At 37.5% G+C, this 14371-nt stretch overlaps 4 protein-coding genes across 6 annotated transcripts; 3 read left to right on the plus strand and 1 right to left on the minus strand.

Moving 5' to 3' along the window:
- Positions 1 to 2048: 2048 nt before the first annotated feature.
- RhoGDI (rho GDP-dissociation inhibitor) lies at positions 2049 to 6322 on the minus strand. 2 transcript variants are annotated; one of them, XM_017068862.4, is made up of 5 exons: positions 6142 to 6322; positions 3941 to 4143; positions 3769 to 3878; positions 3593 to 3707; positions 2049 to 2993 (listed from the first exon to the last, which is right to left on the minus strand). In XM_017068862.4, the coding sequence occupies exons 2-5, from the start codon at positions 4122 to 4124 to the stop codon at positions 2797 to 2799; spliced, it is 606 nt and encodes a 201-aa protein (XP_016924351.1). In that variant the 5' UTR covers positions 4125 to 4143; positions 6142 to 6322; the 3' UTR covers positions 2049 to 2796. The 2 variants fall into 2 exon arrangements, with proteins under 2 accessions (XP_016924351.1, XP_065720188.1); XM_065864116.2 differs by lacking the exon at positions 6142 to 6322 and having other exon boundaries at positions 3941 to 4157.
- A 207-nt stretch (positions 6323 to 6529) lies between these two features.
- Positions 6530 to 8438, plus strand: LOC108005528 (angiopoietin-related protein 7). Its single transcript, XM_017068821.4, has 3 exons — positions 6530 to 6773; positions 6830 to 7905; positions 8038 to 8438. Exons 1-3 carry the CDS (start codon positions 6699 to 6701, stop codon positions 8168 to 8170), a joined length of 1284 nt encoding a protein of 427 aa, XP_016924310.4. The 5' UTR covers positions 6530 to 6698; the 3' UTR covers positions 8171 to 8438.
- Positions 8436 to 9941, plus strand: LOC108005562 (metaxin-2). 2 transcript variants are annotated; one of them, XM_017068859.4, is made up of 3 exons: positions 8436 to 8571; positions 8645 to 9354; positions 9839 to 9941. In XM_017068859.4, the coding sequence occupies exons 1-3, from the start codon at positions 8488 to 8490 to the stop codon at positions 9843 to 9845; spliced, it is 801 nt and encodes a 266-aa protein (XP_016924348.4). In that variant the 5' UTR covers positions 8436 to 8487; the 3' UTR covers positions 9846 to 9941. The 2 variants fall into 2 exon arrangements, with proteins under 2 accessions (XP_016924348.4, XP_016924347.4); XM_017068858.4 differs by lacking the exon at positions 9839 to 9941 and having other exon boundaries at positions 8645 to 9650.
- A 412-nt stretch (positions 9942 to 10353) lies between these two features.
- LOC118877410 (GPN-loop GTPase 2) lies at positions 10354 to 11410 on the plus strand. Its single transcript, XM_036816119.3, has one exon. The coding sequence runs from the start codon at positions 10391 to 10393 to the stop codon at positions 11312 to 11314; it is 924 nt and encodes a 307-aa protein (XP_036672014.3). The 5' UTR covers positions 10354 to 10390; the 3' UTR covers positions 11315 to 11410.
- Positions 11411 to 14371: the final 2961 nt, after the last annotated feature.

Raw genomic sequence — 14371 nt, forward strand, 5'->3', positions numbered from 1 at the left:
ATATTTTGTGGATAAATGCTTTGTTTTCCGGCTTATTGCCATTTGATCTAAAATCCTTTGGATGTGTATTTTGATTTTGAAAATTCTCCTAACCTGTTAATAAAAAAAATTCCCTAAATGTAGTTTTGAAATACATATGTGTGAGGATTTAACATTTTTAAATGGCACACAAAGTGCCAGTTGGATATATGCAAACAGCCAAAGCCCATTAGCAGAGCATGTATAACCATTCCTAGAGATTAAATATGCATTTTTGCAGAAAAGTTTATATGGCTTGACATCAGCTGCATTTCATGGCTTTTTCCTCCATTTGCAGTGCAGCAGATGCCAATAAGCCTAGTGGTATACCACTATATATATCACTATAGTGATGGGGTAATAATTACCCAGGTAATATAATATTTAATATAAACTAAGATGTCAAATAAAAAATAGTTTTTTTCAATTGTAACATTTTTAACACCCTTATTTTCTGGTATACTTAAATTCAGCATGTTCTGAAAGTTCTTTAGTTTTAAGATTTTAAAATATTACATTTTAAAGATGTATCATATTAAATGATGTATTATATTTTCAATCTCTGAATCACAAATTGTATTTAATCTTCAAGTATTAATATTAACAACAAATGGACTATAAATCGGTTGACTTGGGCAGTGTGCACTGTGGTAAAATAAAAATGGCACCTTTTTCAGCACTGCCTACATGCGGACAAAATGGCCACCATTCGCATTTCCGCCCTCGTGTGCATGTGTGCGTTACAGTGAGTGTGTGTGTGTGCACTTAGCCTGTTGCGTTTTCTGGTTTCCTCTTTTGATTTCATTTCCTTTCTACTTTATTATCCCCACTCTAGCAGCTTTTGTTTTTCCCCATTCGTTTGGTTTTTTTCCTGCAAATTTCATTGAACCTTATCCCCGGATGCAATGGACCATGCGAACAATTGCGAGCATCGGGTTAAAAGGCCACATTGGCATGGGAATGAACAATGCGGGTGAAGGTTAAAATTCGACGTCCCGTCCGTCAATCAAAGCATCCTCGACGGACAGGGATAGACGTGAGTGCTGGATGCTAAAATATTGGCATTTCAAAAAGCTTAAGTTAGCAGGAAACGAATTGAACTCGTGAATTGGGATGCTGAATTAAGTATAGACTGAAAATTGGAGTGCTCACATCAATCATTTGACTGTCGATCAAAATATCCTATAACATTCTCAATGGATTTCAATACCATTAAGGTATTGATGGATTCGATTAAGATTTTAACCTTTTTAAGTGCAAAGTATCTAGGAAAAATAGCATTTCCTAATATTCTATGGTTGTTTTAAATAAAATAAATTAAATTATAATCGAAATTTTGTTTTCTGAACATTTTATGTATACACAATTTCATTACAAAACGCTCAAGTTTTTGAAGTTCCAGAATTTTTTAACCTGTTATTACTTCTCACGTAATGAAAACAATCAAGCAAATACTCGCTTTTTTAATGACAATCGCTAAGGTTTCCCAAACAACATGGATGCGCCAAGCTTTCCCCCAACATATTTGTGTTGTTTTTCTTAAATTATTCAGTTTTCCTTCTGGCAACTGGAACCACAAAACAGATTACTTATTCATGCAGGTTTTCGCGAATCTGAAGACAAATGAGCATTTGAATATAAAATGTAGATATTATTTTCCGCAAATGTTGAGCAACAAGTTTAAGTGCAACAGGCCGGCCTCAAAAACTGGAAATCGTGTTGATAGAGTCGAATGTAAACAGAGAACGTATCTCTCTGGTTTTTTGGGTTCTCTCTTTCATACACCTTGAGAAAATATTTGTAGTGGCGCACATGGCATAAGAGTAATTCCTTGTGCCGCTGCCTTCTGGCCACAATTTATGACGTTTACCCCTTGACAAAGTGAACTGATAAGCATTATAATGTGTGAAAAAGGTAAGTTATCTTTAACTAAGGAAATATCAGTGCTAAGGACGTCACTAAGATTTATTCGCAATTATTATTACCAAAAAAAATTAAACACTCATCCCAAGTTATAATGAAACAATCTCTGAATTTAAAATATGTATATTTTATTCTTTATTGCTCTTCGGTTGCATTCAATCAGCATTCCCATATATTGTACACAAAAAATACACAGAGATAGTATATAGTTCGAATAATGTAGATTTCCGTGTTTGCATGCTCCACAAACATCAAATGCATTATTAAGTATCAGCTTTAGTTACATTTAACAGTTCGAATTGCATGATTTCAGTTGGATGGTTACGGTGAGTAAATCATCTTTGGGTATTGTTTGCTTAAAGTTGGGGGGGACGACTTGATCTTACATTAAACATAAACCTTTCCGTTCATTCATTTTAAATACATAGCAAAATGCAAACAACTTTCTTAAAGTTTGTTACTCAAGGTTAATCTGTTTGAAGATGTATGTTAAACATAGGCAATGGCATTTAGAACCAAACGACTGACTGACTGGTCTAGTGACTTGACTTGGATTTGACTTGACTGATCGACTTGCCGTCTTATTGAGGACTTAGGCGAGAAATGCTCTTCATATGCACACATTCAATTAGGTATTCAATGGGTATCAAAAATACTTATCATGGTTTTTCATTACACTTTAGATACAAAAATATTTTAAATTTAATACCGTTAACGAAAATACTTGACGATCAATTACATTTTGGAAAATCTCGCTTACACTTTTGGAACAAAAATAAACTCATTTACAAGACATGTTGGGGAAAACAAAAAGCGTATGTCGTGTGTGTGTGTGTGTGCTATTTGATGTGCTTCTTAGGCCCAGTCCTTTTTAATCTCAAAGGTCCAGTCCCACTCCAGGTGTATATGCTTGTCGTCATCCGTGAAGACCGAACTGACCGAGTAGGTGCCGCGGGAGAATGTGCCTGAGGGAGCCTCCTCGGCGGGCGTCAAATAAAATTGAATTTCCTTCTTCGGCGGATAGGAGCCAACCATATGCTTCATTTTGTCAACTAGAGAATGATACAAATATTTTCGTTTTAGTAATTTATAACATTATTGTGCATCCAGCGCCAGCTTACCCACAACTTAAAAAATCATATAATCCGAAATTAGAGTTTGGCATTAAAGATAATAGGATGTTTATACAAGTTATTCTCAACACATGACTAAAGTAACTATAGCAAAAGTGAAAAACAATATATAAACAGCTCCGCAAAATCCCAACAATAGGGTCGTGCCATCAAACCAGCGATTTCCCATTTCGAACTTAAAATTCTACTAGCCAGCACAAAAGTCTATCGAGAACTGAGGTGTAAAACTGACAATTGTGCTTCGGCCTCTAGAAAATTGAAGTCCCAAAAGTGCTTAAATCGTGTAAGGCATAGAAAAACCCCAATAGCAAACAATGTTGCCCGGGCCACTTTTTTTTTTTTGATTCTTTTTTGTATTTACCGAAATTGGTTAGATTGCAATACATTCAAATAAACCTTGACCTTAATTGTTGCCAATAGTGAAAAAAACTAAAAATCTGATTTAAGGACTATCAATGGAACTTTGTTTCAACCAAATACCAACAAATATGTTATGTAGTGGGTATATTAACACTTACCATTAACTCCCAAGCGAGAAGTCTTTTGCACATACTTAAGGCCATGGACAATTTCACGTTGCACTATAAAATCAATGCGCACCTTGTACTGAACACCTTCTTTGATCACAAAAAGCTGTTAAGTTATGGTAAATTAATGGAAATAATAAAGTGGCTAAATGGATATAATAATTAACCTGCTTTTTGAGCTGAGTAAGGTCACCGGTAAGATCCAATTCCATGTCATCGCGTCCTTCTACGACGAGGGCAAGTTTCTTCACGATCACTTTTCGGGGATCATTAGGTTCTGAAAAATGAAGTTAAGGTATTTATATTGTTCTCATTATATTTAACAAGCCATTCCCTTACCAACGATAATTTTCTCGGTCTGGGCTGCGCCCAAAAGTGCCTCCTTATAGCGACGCAAGCTCTCGTCCTCCTGATCGGCGGCCATTATCTCCTCGATAGTCTTTTCCGGCGGCGCCTGGTAGTTGGCATCATGGACATCCTCATCGTGGTGCTCGGGATGGGGCTTCGTCTCTGTTTCGGCCATGGCTATGTAGAACCTAGAACTGTCCAAGCAGAACTGTTTACTTTTCAATCAATTACATTTTAATGAGTAGCACCGATCTTAATTTCTATTGGTGCTATTGTTAAATGGCTGCTTGAGTTTTTGTTTAGTGTTTCTCTGTTGCTCTGGGAGAAGCATGTGGGTCATAGGCATATTTTTAGTAGTGTGAGTAACATGTTGACGATAATGATATTGTTTTATATATATGCCTACGTATAAAAGTATGTGCTATTCCCCTGCTGCACATCCTATCGAAATAAAGAATTCCTGGACCAAACGATTGGGGAAAAACTCTATTTTTCTTATTTTGTGACACCTAGAATATTTGAACTTATGACTGCACAACGCCTAAACTCGTATTCAAATTAATAAAATGTTGTTTTTTAACTTTTAAACTCAAGAGTAATCATTATTTCGAATATTGTTTTCCAAATATATACTATTTCTTTACTACAGAGATCCGAAACGTGAATACATAGTGGTATCGAACATTGAAATGTTCTAAACCCCAAAACGTATTCAATACTTAGCATATCTGACTGCGTTATCATTCAGTCAACATCGAGTGGGCTTATTCGTTTTTTGGCCAAACCAACGAACAAATGTTAGCCACTTCATATGCCCGTTCAATAATATTGATTAAATTTCAATTATTAACGCATTGATGAACTGACGTGTTGATTGGCAGCGGGCGGGGCAAAGGGGCGGTCGACTTGCAGCTGGTCCGCTCGGGAAATAAAAAAGGTCCAACCAAATACGGCGAGTCAGATAAGGCAAGAGCATTCGATAGCCAGAGAGAGGGCGAAAGAGCGGATATCGGCATTGAAATAGTATTGACCAGAAGGGGCGACAAAAACCGAGAGCCCTCCGCCCCCGCCAGGGCCTTTATTATTATCTTGCTTTGTTTTCCATTATCTAAATACACGTCGCTGGCTTTATGTCCATTTTCAACGAATGTTGGCCCAATAATAATTCTCGGTTCTCCAGATTTGGCCTTATATATAGTATAACAGCTAGTGCAAAAAAAATTGTACATGAAATTGAAATGTTATTACTTGACATCAAGTTGTTGTGAGATAATAAAAATGTATCTATACAAACGATTTTTGCAGGCACATGTGTACACAGAAAAGTTATAATAAAGGTCTATATATGATTCTGTTTTTATCATTTATATTCGGCATATACGAAGTAATTTTTTTTAAATTCTCTTATAAAAATATACGATCATATAAATAATATTATTTTTCTGATGGTTATGGATTATCTACACATACCAATTAAATAAACTCTATAACAACTTTTAGCATAAGCAAAAAAAATAGTTAATAATAAACTAATTCATGTAAAATTGATGAGCATTTTTACATTCTTAAATAAATTGTTTTGACGATCAGATAGATTTCGAAATTCCCCTAAATGCTTTTCTCTGTGTATGTGTGGGAATAGCAAAAAAATAATAAACATTTTTCGGACTAACAACGAAAGTTTGGGCCAATAAATACAATCGGAATAATTAAGGTTGGGTGAGAAAAGGTAATTTCAAGAACAAATCTGACCAAACAGAAATTTAGAATTCCAAACAAAGTGCGAGAATCGAAGGGAGAGTGAGAGAGACAGGAAGGAAAGAGCGAGAGAGATGGACGACCCCCCGCCAAAGTGTGGGGATAACTCAGGAAAAAGTACGAACCATGCCAGTTTTTTTTTTTTTTTTGATAAAGAAATGTGCACGAAGAATCTTAAGACCCCAGACGTATGAATCACACACACCAGCTCGCACACACACACACACTCACACCGAGACCGGCACATGAATCGTCACTGATTTTCAAGTATATTTTTTGGGAGTGGTTCCTTGGCCAGCAGATAACCACAAATATTAGCTAATAACTCTAACTGACATTCAATTACTATATTTAAATTTGAGTTTAGTTCTAATAACATGCATTGGAACGCAGCACACACACACTCTCGCAATCCAGAGACGACGCGCACTCACCTTTCTAATATGCAAAATTATTCAAAAACTGTGTTGTCCTCGAAAGTGTGTTATTTTTGAAAAATGCAACTAATATCGGTTTATTTTTTACAATGTGTGTCCTACTAACTTTTAAACAAAAACTTTTTAACGAAAAACACTCGGCGAAATAAGAATTGTAAGTGTGAACGCAGGCTTTTCGGCGCAGAATACCAAAACGCCTCGAAAAAGGGATAGGAAAAGGCAACCTTTCACACTGCCTGCCTAGAATTGAGTGTTTCTTTGATTTTATTATATAGATTGGTGAAATAATGAAAACTCAAGTTAAACTAGGTGGATACTCCTTCAAGTATCACTGTTTTTTTTTTCAAGAATCCCCTCTATGTCGTCAGAAGCTGGTCACACTTTAGGCTGAGCAAATTTGTTCTTTCCATTTTTACAGTTTCTGGTGACGCCACGAATATTTCACGTTTTTTCGCATATATTAAAATTTTTATATAAAGTCGCACTGCAACTATCATATTTATTGAAGCATAAGTACTGTGTTAATGTTATAAAAGTTAGTTACTTAGTGAACAATGAAACCTGATAACTTAAACAATCTCTCAGAGAAACCTCGATCATGCGAGGACTCAATCACTGAAAACAATTCGGTAAGTAACATTTAGCAATCCATAAACACTAAGATCATTTACAGTCTTTTATCCAGCTCAGTAGCGATTCTGATACTGAAGATACGACTTGGGAGCCAATCGACCAAAACAGAATCATCCAAGGACTAAAGAAAATTATTAAAAAATATAAAACCAAAATAAATGATCTGGAAATGCGTTTGGCAAGTGAAAAAGAAAAGTCCCATTATAAGGACGACTTAATAAAGTCATTGCGTATGTCGATCGATCTGGTTGTTCAAAACAAAGACTTAAACATAAAGCAAATGCAAAATCAAATTATCGAGCTTGAAAATGCGCTTGACTTGAGCAAGAGTCAGATTTCAAATAAAGATAAGGAATCATCCGGCCTTATAGACTCTGACAAAGAAAAAAAACATATCAACTTTGAGGGGGAGTCCCATAATAACCAAAATAACACTACAGAGAAAAAGCAAATCATAAAGCTAGAGTGTTTAGTTCATAAAAAGAATGAAGAGCTTGAAGAATTAAACAGAAAAACCCAAATATGTGAAGCTAATCTGTCAGAGAAGGAAAATCAAATAACCCAGCTAGAGTCGAAAATCAAAAACGATGAAGAGAAGATAAACGAATTGAATGAAAAATTATCTAAAATCACCCTATATACCGAAACAAGTCAAAGCCAAAGTGAATCGCAAATATTTCTCAACTGCTCTAAAGTTCCATCAGTAAAATTGGTCACGCTTCCTAAATTTGAGCCCTTCCTAGCAGTTTTTGAAGATATTCCCTGTGCTGGCTCTGACTGGATGGTTATACAGCGCCGTATCGATGGAGAACTCTCGTTTGAAAATACTTTTGGCTTGTATGTAAAAGGTTTTGGTGATCTAGCAGGAGAATTATGGCTAGGCCTCGAAAAAGTGCACAGGTTGACTGCAAATCGTAGGTATGAACTATGCATTGAACTAGTCGATTTTGACGATGCTAGAGCCTTTGCACGATACGATCACTTTGTTGTTGGAAGCAAGGAAGAGGGGTATACTCTAAAGTCTCTGGGTGAATACTCGGGAAATGCAGGCGATGCTTTGCGGAGTCATACAAATGAAGTTTTTCAATTTAATTTGAGATATCGTAATTGGTGGAACTTTAAAGATTGGTAAGAAAAATATTTAAAAGGGTGTATCAGAAACCTTTAACCTTTTAGTACGTTATTTATTCTTTAAATATTTTTTGAACACGCTGGAATACCATTCTTACCTTTCATTCTAAAAAATGTTTACTTTTTCAGTAATTTGAATGGAACATACAACAAGTCCAAAGCTGTGTTGGAAACTTGGAATGGAATATGGTGGGGTCGTTGGAATCTGAGCCAACAAATTTCGCTGAAATCGTGCAAAATGCTAATTAGGCCAAAACTCTGAAAGCGAGGAGAAGTGGCTGTGCTAACACGTTTTTTACTTTAACTTATTAGTTTTAAGTGCTACCAACGTAAGTTCTTCTGTTCTGTTAAAAATCTTGAAACCATTTTGTAATGCATTAATGCTGTTTAGCCATAAGATTATCTGTTTAAGATCGCCATGACTTAATATCAATATAAAAATCAAAAATAAAGTGATTTCAATGGAAACATCAATAGTCTGGCAGCACTGTCGGCTTGATAGTTTTCCCATCTGGCAACGTCTATACAAACAGCTGTTTATTACTTCATCGGCGAGTTTTGTGTGGAATTTTTTTGAAAATGACTTCCCAATTCTTGAGCCAACTGCATACGGCCGACAAATTGGCCGCCGAGCCGTGGTCCGAAGATGCCACCCTATACCAGGTGAGAACGGTCACCAAGTAGTCCAGCTCCCTCAGTTTCAGTACTCCATTTCCACCCCATCTCGATCCAAAAGCCCTACGAAGCGGAGCAAATCCTGCTGCCGGAGAACGCTAGTTGCCTGGCGGTTAAGGCTTACCTGAAGATGTGCAACCTGCCCTTTGGGATCCGTTCCTGCGCCAACGCGGAGCACATGTCCCCGGGCGGCAGGATGACCAAGTTGCCCTTCATCCGTGCTGGGGCATTCATCTTTGCGGAATTCGAACCTATTGTGAACTTTGTGGAGCAGAAGGATCTGGCCATTGGCAGCTGGCAGGACGAGGACGAGAAGGCCGATATGCGCACCTATGTGTCCCTGGTGGAGAACATCTTCACCATGGCGGAGCTGTATATCAGCTTCAAGAATGAGCGCGTGTACAAGGAGGTGACCGCTCCCAGGAACGGCGTCGTCTTTCCCTGGCCCCTCAACCACATGCAGAACTATGGAAAGCGGCGAAACGCTCTGCGTTTGCTTAAGGTCTACCAGTGGGACGACTTGGACATCGACAGCGTCATCGAGAAGGTGGCCAAGTGCTGCGAGACCCTCGAGTACAAGCTGAAAGAGTCACCCGAAACGCCCTTCTTCTACGGCGATCAGCCCTGCGAACTGGACGCCATCGCCTTTGGACACCTCTTCAGCATCCTCACCACCACGCTGCCCAACATGGCGCTGGCACAGACGGTGCAAAAGTTCAAGCACCTGGTCGAGTTCTGTCGCTTCGTCGATGAGAAATACTTTCAGACCAGGTTCCTCTAAACTTAGTTATTTATAGCTCTCGCACTAAAATGCTGGCATATAAAATCCCAAATTATAGTCGTAGTTGATCTTTTATTTTGATGTGCATAAAAAATTCTGTCAAAGCCATTAGAAACTTATGTTCTTAACGCTGTAAATCAACATGCTTTTGTAAACAGCTACCCGCATTTATGAATCGACTTCGCTTAGGCTAAGAAAGCCGCTGCAAGTTAATTTTGATTTTTAAAACATTGTTTTTCAAGCTAAATATGTATGTGGAAGGAGTAAAAATTAGACTCCCGGTCGAGCTGTTTTTTTATTACGATTTTACGTTCAGATTTGGTGCTTGCAAAAACAATTATAATTATGCTGCCTTCAATGACAAATTGTACATGTTGCACTAGGGCTTCGATTTGCCGTACCCCAAATTTCTATTTGAAATTCTTTAATTTTTAGTTACGACTAATAATGACATTTTTCCTATTTTACTTTCAGCAAATAATTTGATTCTCAAATTTGATTCTTGAAGGAATTGTGTAAATTAGTAATTATTATGTTAAATACATCAAAATAAATTGTTTGTTGACGCTTGGTAAAATGTTGTACACATGTATCTTCGGTCTGATCAAAAAGAAGGAATTTTTAAATGCGCCTTGGGTATAAAAAAATTGTTCAGTTTGGTCAGCTAATACCACAGCTTGCATCTACCGAGCCTTATTTTACAAATATTGTAGGTTCTACCATTTTGTCAACTAAAGGTAATTCAATAGAACCACTTTGAGGCGTTTCATATTAAACGCTAAAAAATAGCAAACAATTATAAATTTAGCAACACAAATGTATGAAATAGGCAGTGTATATATTTAAATAAATATAAAAAATATATTTAATTTTATTAAAATAAAAATGCAACAATTTTATAATTTATTAAATAAAATATATTTTTAACGGTGCACGTGGAAAACTATGGTTATTCATTTGTGAGTGTGCATTTTTCGGTGACATAACTCTGGTCACACTACTTTTTGTTTACTTTTTGCCTCAAAAATGTTGCAAAGATTCCCTACGCAGCCGACGGTGGAGAATCCCCGCTACGGACAGCTGATCATTGGACCTCCTGGCTCCGGAAAGACCACCTATTGCGCCGAAGCCTTGAAGTTCTACCGCGAACTGGGCCGCCAGGTGGGCGTTGTGAATCTGGACCCGGCCAATGAGAACATGTCCTACGAGCCGGTGCTCAGTGTGATGGAGCTAATCACCGTGGAGGATTGCATGGAGCACCTGAAGTTGGGCCCCAACGGAGCTCTGATGCACTGCGCCGAATATCTGGCCGATCACCTGGAGGACTGGCTGCTGCCGGCACTGCGCAAGCTGGGCGCCACCTACAACTACTTCCTGTTCGACTGCCCCGGGCAAATTGAGCTCTATACTCATCACACCGCCATGGCCCGGGTTTTCGAACGTTTGGAGCGGGAGCGATACAGCCTGGTCACCGTGAACCTTATCGATTCGCACTACTGCTCGGAGCCTGCCAAATTCATAGCCACCCTGCTGATGGCGTTAAATACCATGCTACGAATGAGTCTGCCCCACGTGAATGTCCTGTCCAAGGCCGATCTGCTAAGGAAGCACGAGGCCAAGCTGCACTTCAACGTGGACTACTACACGGACGTCCTGGACCTCAAGTATCTGCTGGATAAGCTGGACGATGATCCCACCATGCGCAAACACCGCAAGCTGAATGCAGCCATCTGCTCCATGGTGGAGGACTACGCCCTCGTTTCGTTTCAACTGCTGGATGTCTTCAGTACGGACAGCATGCTGCGCCTCCGCAATCACATCGACAAGGCCAACGGTTACGTCTACAAGGCGGGGGAGGAGCAGACGGTCAACTCACTGCTGGCCTGCGCCGTGGGGGCAGAAACGGAGGCTGCTCGCCAGCAGCGCGACATCCAGCCGTATGTGGAGTAGAAAAACTGGAATTGATTGAAAATAGCCTGTGATAACACTCCATGTATTAGAAAGAAAAGACATTCGAGCGAAAGTAAATGTGTCCAAGAAATTAAATCTGAAAGATTTAAACCAGTTTCGGGTAGAAATTATGTTGATGTAAGGACTAAGCCCGCAACCCCGCAGAAGTAATTGTATACTTTTCATTGAACAATTATGAAGATTTGAAAATCAATATAACGATATGTTTTTAAATGTTTTTAAAGCACCCAGAGACACCTGTTGATGAAATTCAAAGGTTATAAAACCACCACTAGATGTCGCTTAAGATATTTAAATGTGGTGTGTAAAATACAGGTAAAATTGTAAAGATGTAAATTGTAAAGATTTACATGAACTTTACGTGCCAATGTAAATGAAATGTATAAAAGCAAAGCAAAAGTAGAAAACGCCCTCAGGTGGCCAGATTTGTGTCAAATTAAAAGAATCAAGCGTTGCCAGACCGAAATGCATTGGGCAAACTTTTATTTTTTGATTTTCTCGACTTCTTGGGGCCGAATCGAAAAGTATTAAGTACAGAATTGTTTAGAATGAAAATATATATCGATCTAGATAGTTTGCAACCATATCCGATTTCTAGAAATCTATTAAAAATCGATCGGGTCCCCACAATTTTGTTTATTGCTCCCTTCACAGAGGTTGTACCAATATGCAGGGTAAACTTTGTTATTGGGCGTTAATTCAAGCTTCTTGAATCAGTTTTTGAGAAAATCGCTTAACAGTGAATGCACCTCGGATTTTCCCCATACAAATTTGAAGCAGAAAGTTCCAAGACAGGAACCACTATGTAAAAAATGTACTCAGGACACTAACCATGTGTTTTTTAGTTAATTTGACTTTCACAGACGTTGTACCAACATGCACAGCGCCTCGTTGGAAAGGAAATTAGTTTTACTAATTAACTAAAGCGGTACGGTAAAAAAAAGCCGTCAGTTCTTGAGAAAAAAGCATAGTGCGTTGTGGGCATCTCATTTGTTCCACTCAGTTCCACCCTGTTCTAAGCTCCCAAGACACTAACCATGTGGGAAAAAAATTATGTTTCGACGCTATCTCTATTTTTAGTTAATTTGACTTTTACAGACGTTGTACCAACATGCACGGTACCTCGTTGGAAAGGAAATTCATTTTACTAATAACCTAATGCGGTACGGCGAACAAAAAGCTGTCAGTTTTTGAGAAAAAAGCATAGTTGCTATGCAGAATGGGGGTCAAAGAGAAAGACGATGTTGGTGTTACCAGCTCAGGAAAATTATGACTCATGTTCATGAAGAGGAAGAACACTTGGCGCCTTGATTCAAAAATATTGCAATTTTGAGCTTAATAAAAGTGTAGGAACAGAGAAGAACGAGAATGGATAATATAAAAAATGGAGAAAAAAGGGGGAGAAGGTCGCAACCTTTTTGAAAAGATAAATGGAAAATTTGAATCCGCAAAACAGGACCCAATCATAGGCAATTTGAAATAGTGGACACCTAATTAATCGATACGCAATTAAGTTCATCATCTAGTTCATCTAGTTCTAACTCCTTGCCCTTCTTCCATTCCCCCACTTCACTTCAAAATCTGACACAGTTAAATAATCTTTTAAACAAAAAAAAAATTATTGAAATTAAAATAGAAGAGTTAAAGCTAGAGCTTAGGAAAACCGATATATCGTTTCAGAGCCACGGTGAGCTTTTGAATTTTATTAAATCTTACTTGAAAAGGTAATTAATTTTATAATTTTGCGCATCATTGTAGATCTAGGACTTATTGAATAATAAACTATCCGAAAAGAGTAACTCCTGTTGAAAAAATGTATAAAAAAATGAAAATATATTAATGTTTCTATTTCTAACGATTTCTAAAATTATAACCTTAGAACAAAATCCAGCTAAAAAAAGGTATCCCACATAAAGCTAAATTAGAGACATTAAGACAAGCAGAAGTTAACCGAATATCTTGAGAATTATTTATGTTATGAACAATAGCTCCGGCACGTATAAATAACAATGCCTTAAATAAAGCATGCGTTAATAAATGAAACATAGCTAATTTAAAAAAATTCTTATTATTAAACCTAAATGTCTTAAAGTAGATAAAGCAATAATTTTTTAAAAATCAAATTCAAAATTAGCCCCACTTTTGGCGAAATTCGGGAGAAATAGAGAAACTTAATACCACTTCTAAAAGGGGTTAAGAAAAATGTATTCTTATTTAAAATAAAATTGAGTTTGGCCAATTTTATTAACTTTTCCTAACTGGCCAGGTCTTGAACCTTCAAGTTTTGTACTTATAGCTTTATAACAACAAGCACTTGAGCAGTGAAATTAATATTTAAGGGATCAGTTGGTTATGTTTTTATTTTAAGTGCTAAAAAGTACACACATGTATTTGAAAAATTAAGAAGTCCTCACTACATTTTTTTTCTATGAAGCAAATAGGCACTTAGCCCGTTGATTAAGCAGAAGGCAAATATTAATTTAGACACCGTTCCACAAATGCAGATCCCTTAATGTCGTTTTGCAAACAAATGGGTCGACATGCTTCAGGTTCAGCTTAAGTAGGGAAGAATATATATAGACCCTTTACTTTGATTTAACTAAAAGCCAAAGCCTCGTTGATATAAATAAAAATTAATTAAGTCCAAGGCGCGTTGTTTTGCGAGATAAGAGCTCGATCGACCGGTGAACATCTCGTGGCAAGCTGCAAAATGTGGCACGTGCACCTCAAAACGGGATCGATATAGAGTCCTATCAAGACCAGGTCGTGAGCACTTGGGGGGCAGTTTTACAGGCGAGTAGGGATATAAAAAAACAGCACAGGTTGGTAAAATTAAGAGCCAATTCATGATATACCCTTTCAAGCCTTTAAAATCCTACGGTTGGAGGTTTAATAATTTGGTTATTGCAATTTAGTAAAGAAAAAGTTTAATGGAAATTATTTCCGCCTTTTTACTTGGCACAAAGGAAAAAGAGAACATTTCTAAAACTGTTGAGATTAAAAGCAGTTTGCTTGGGTTTCAGTAGTCCTAGCTTA

Source organism: Drosophila suzukii, chromosome 3, assembly GCF_043229965.1.
Source record: "Drosophila suzukii chromosome 3, CBGP_Dsuzu_IsoJpt1.0, whole genome shotgun sequence".
NCBI lineage: Eukaryota > Metazoa > Arthropoda > Insecta > Diptera > Drosophilidae > Drosophila > Drosophila suzukii.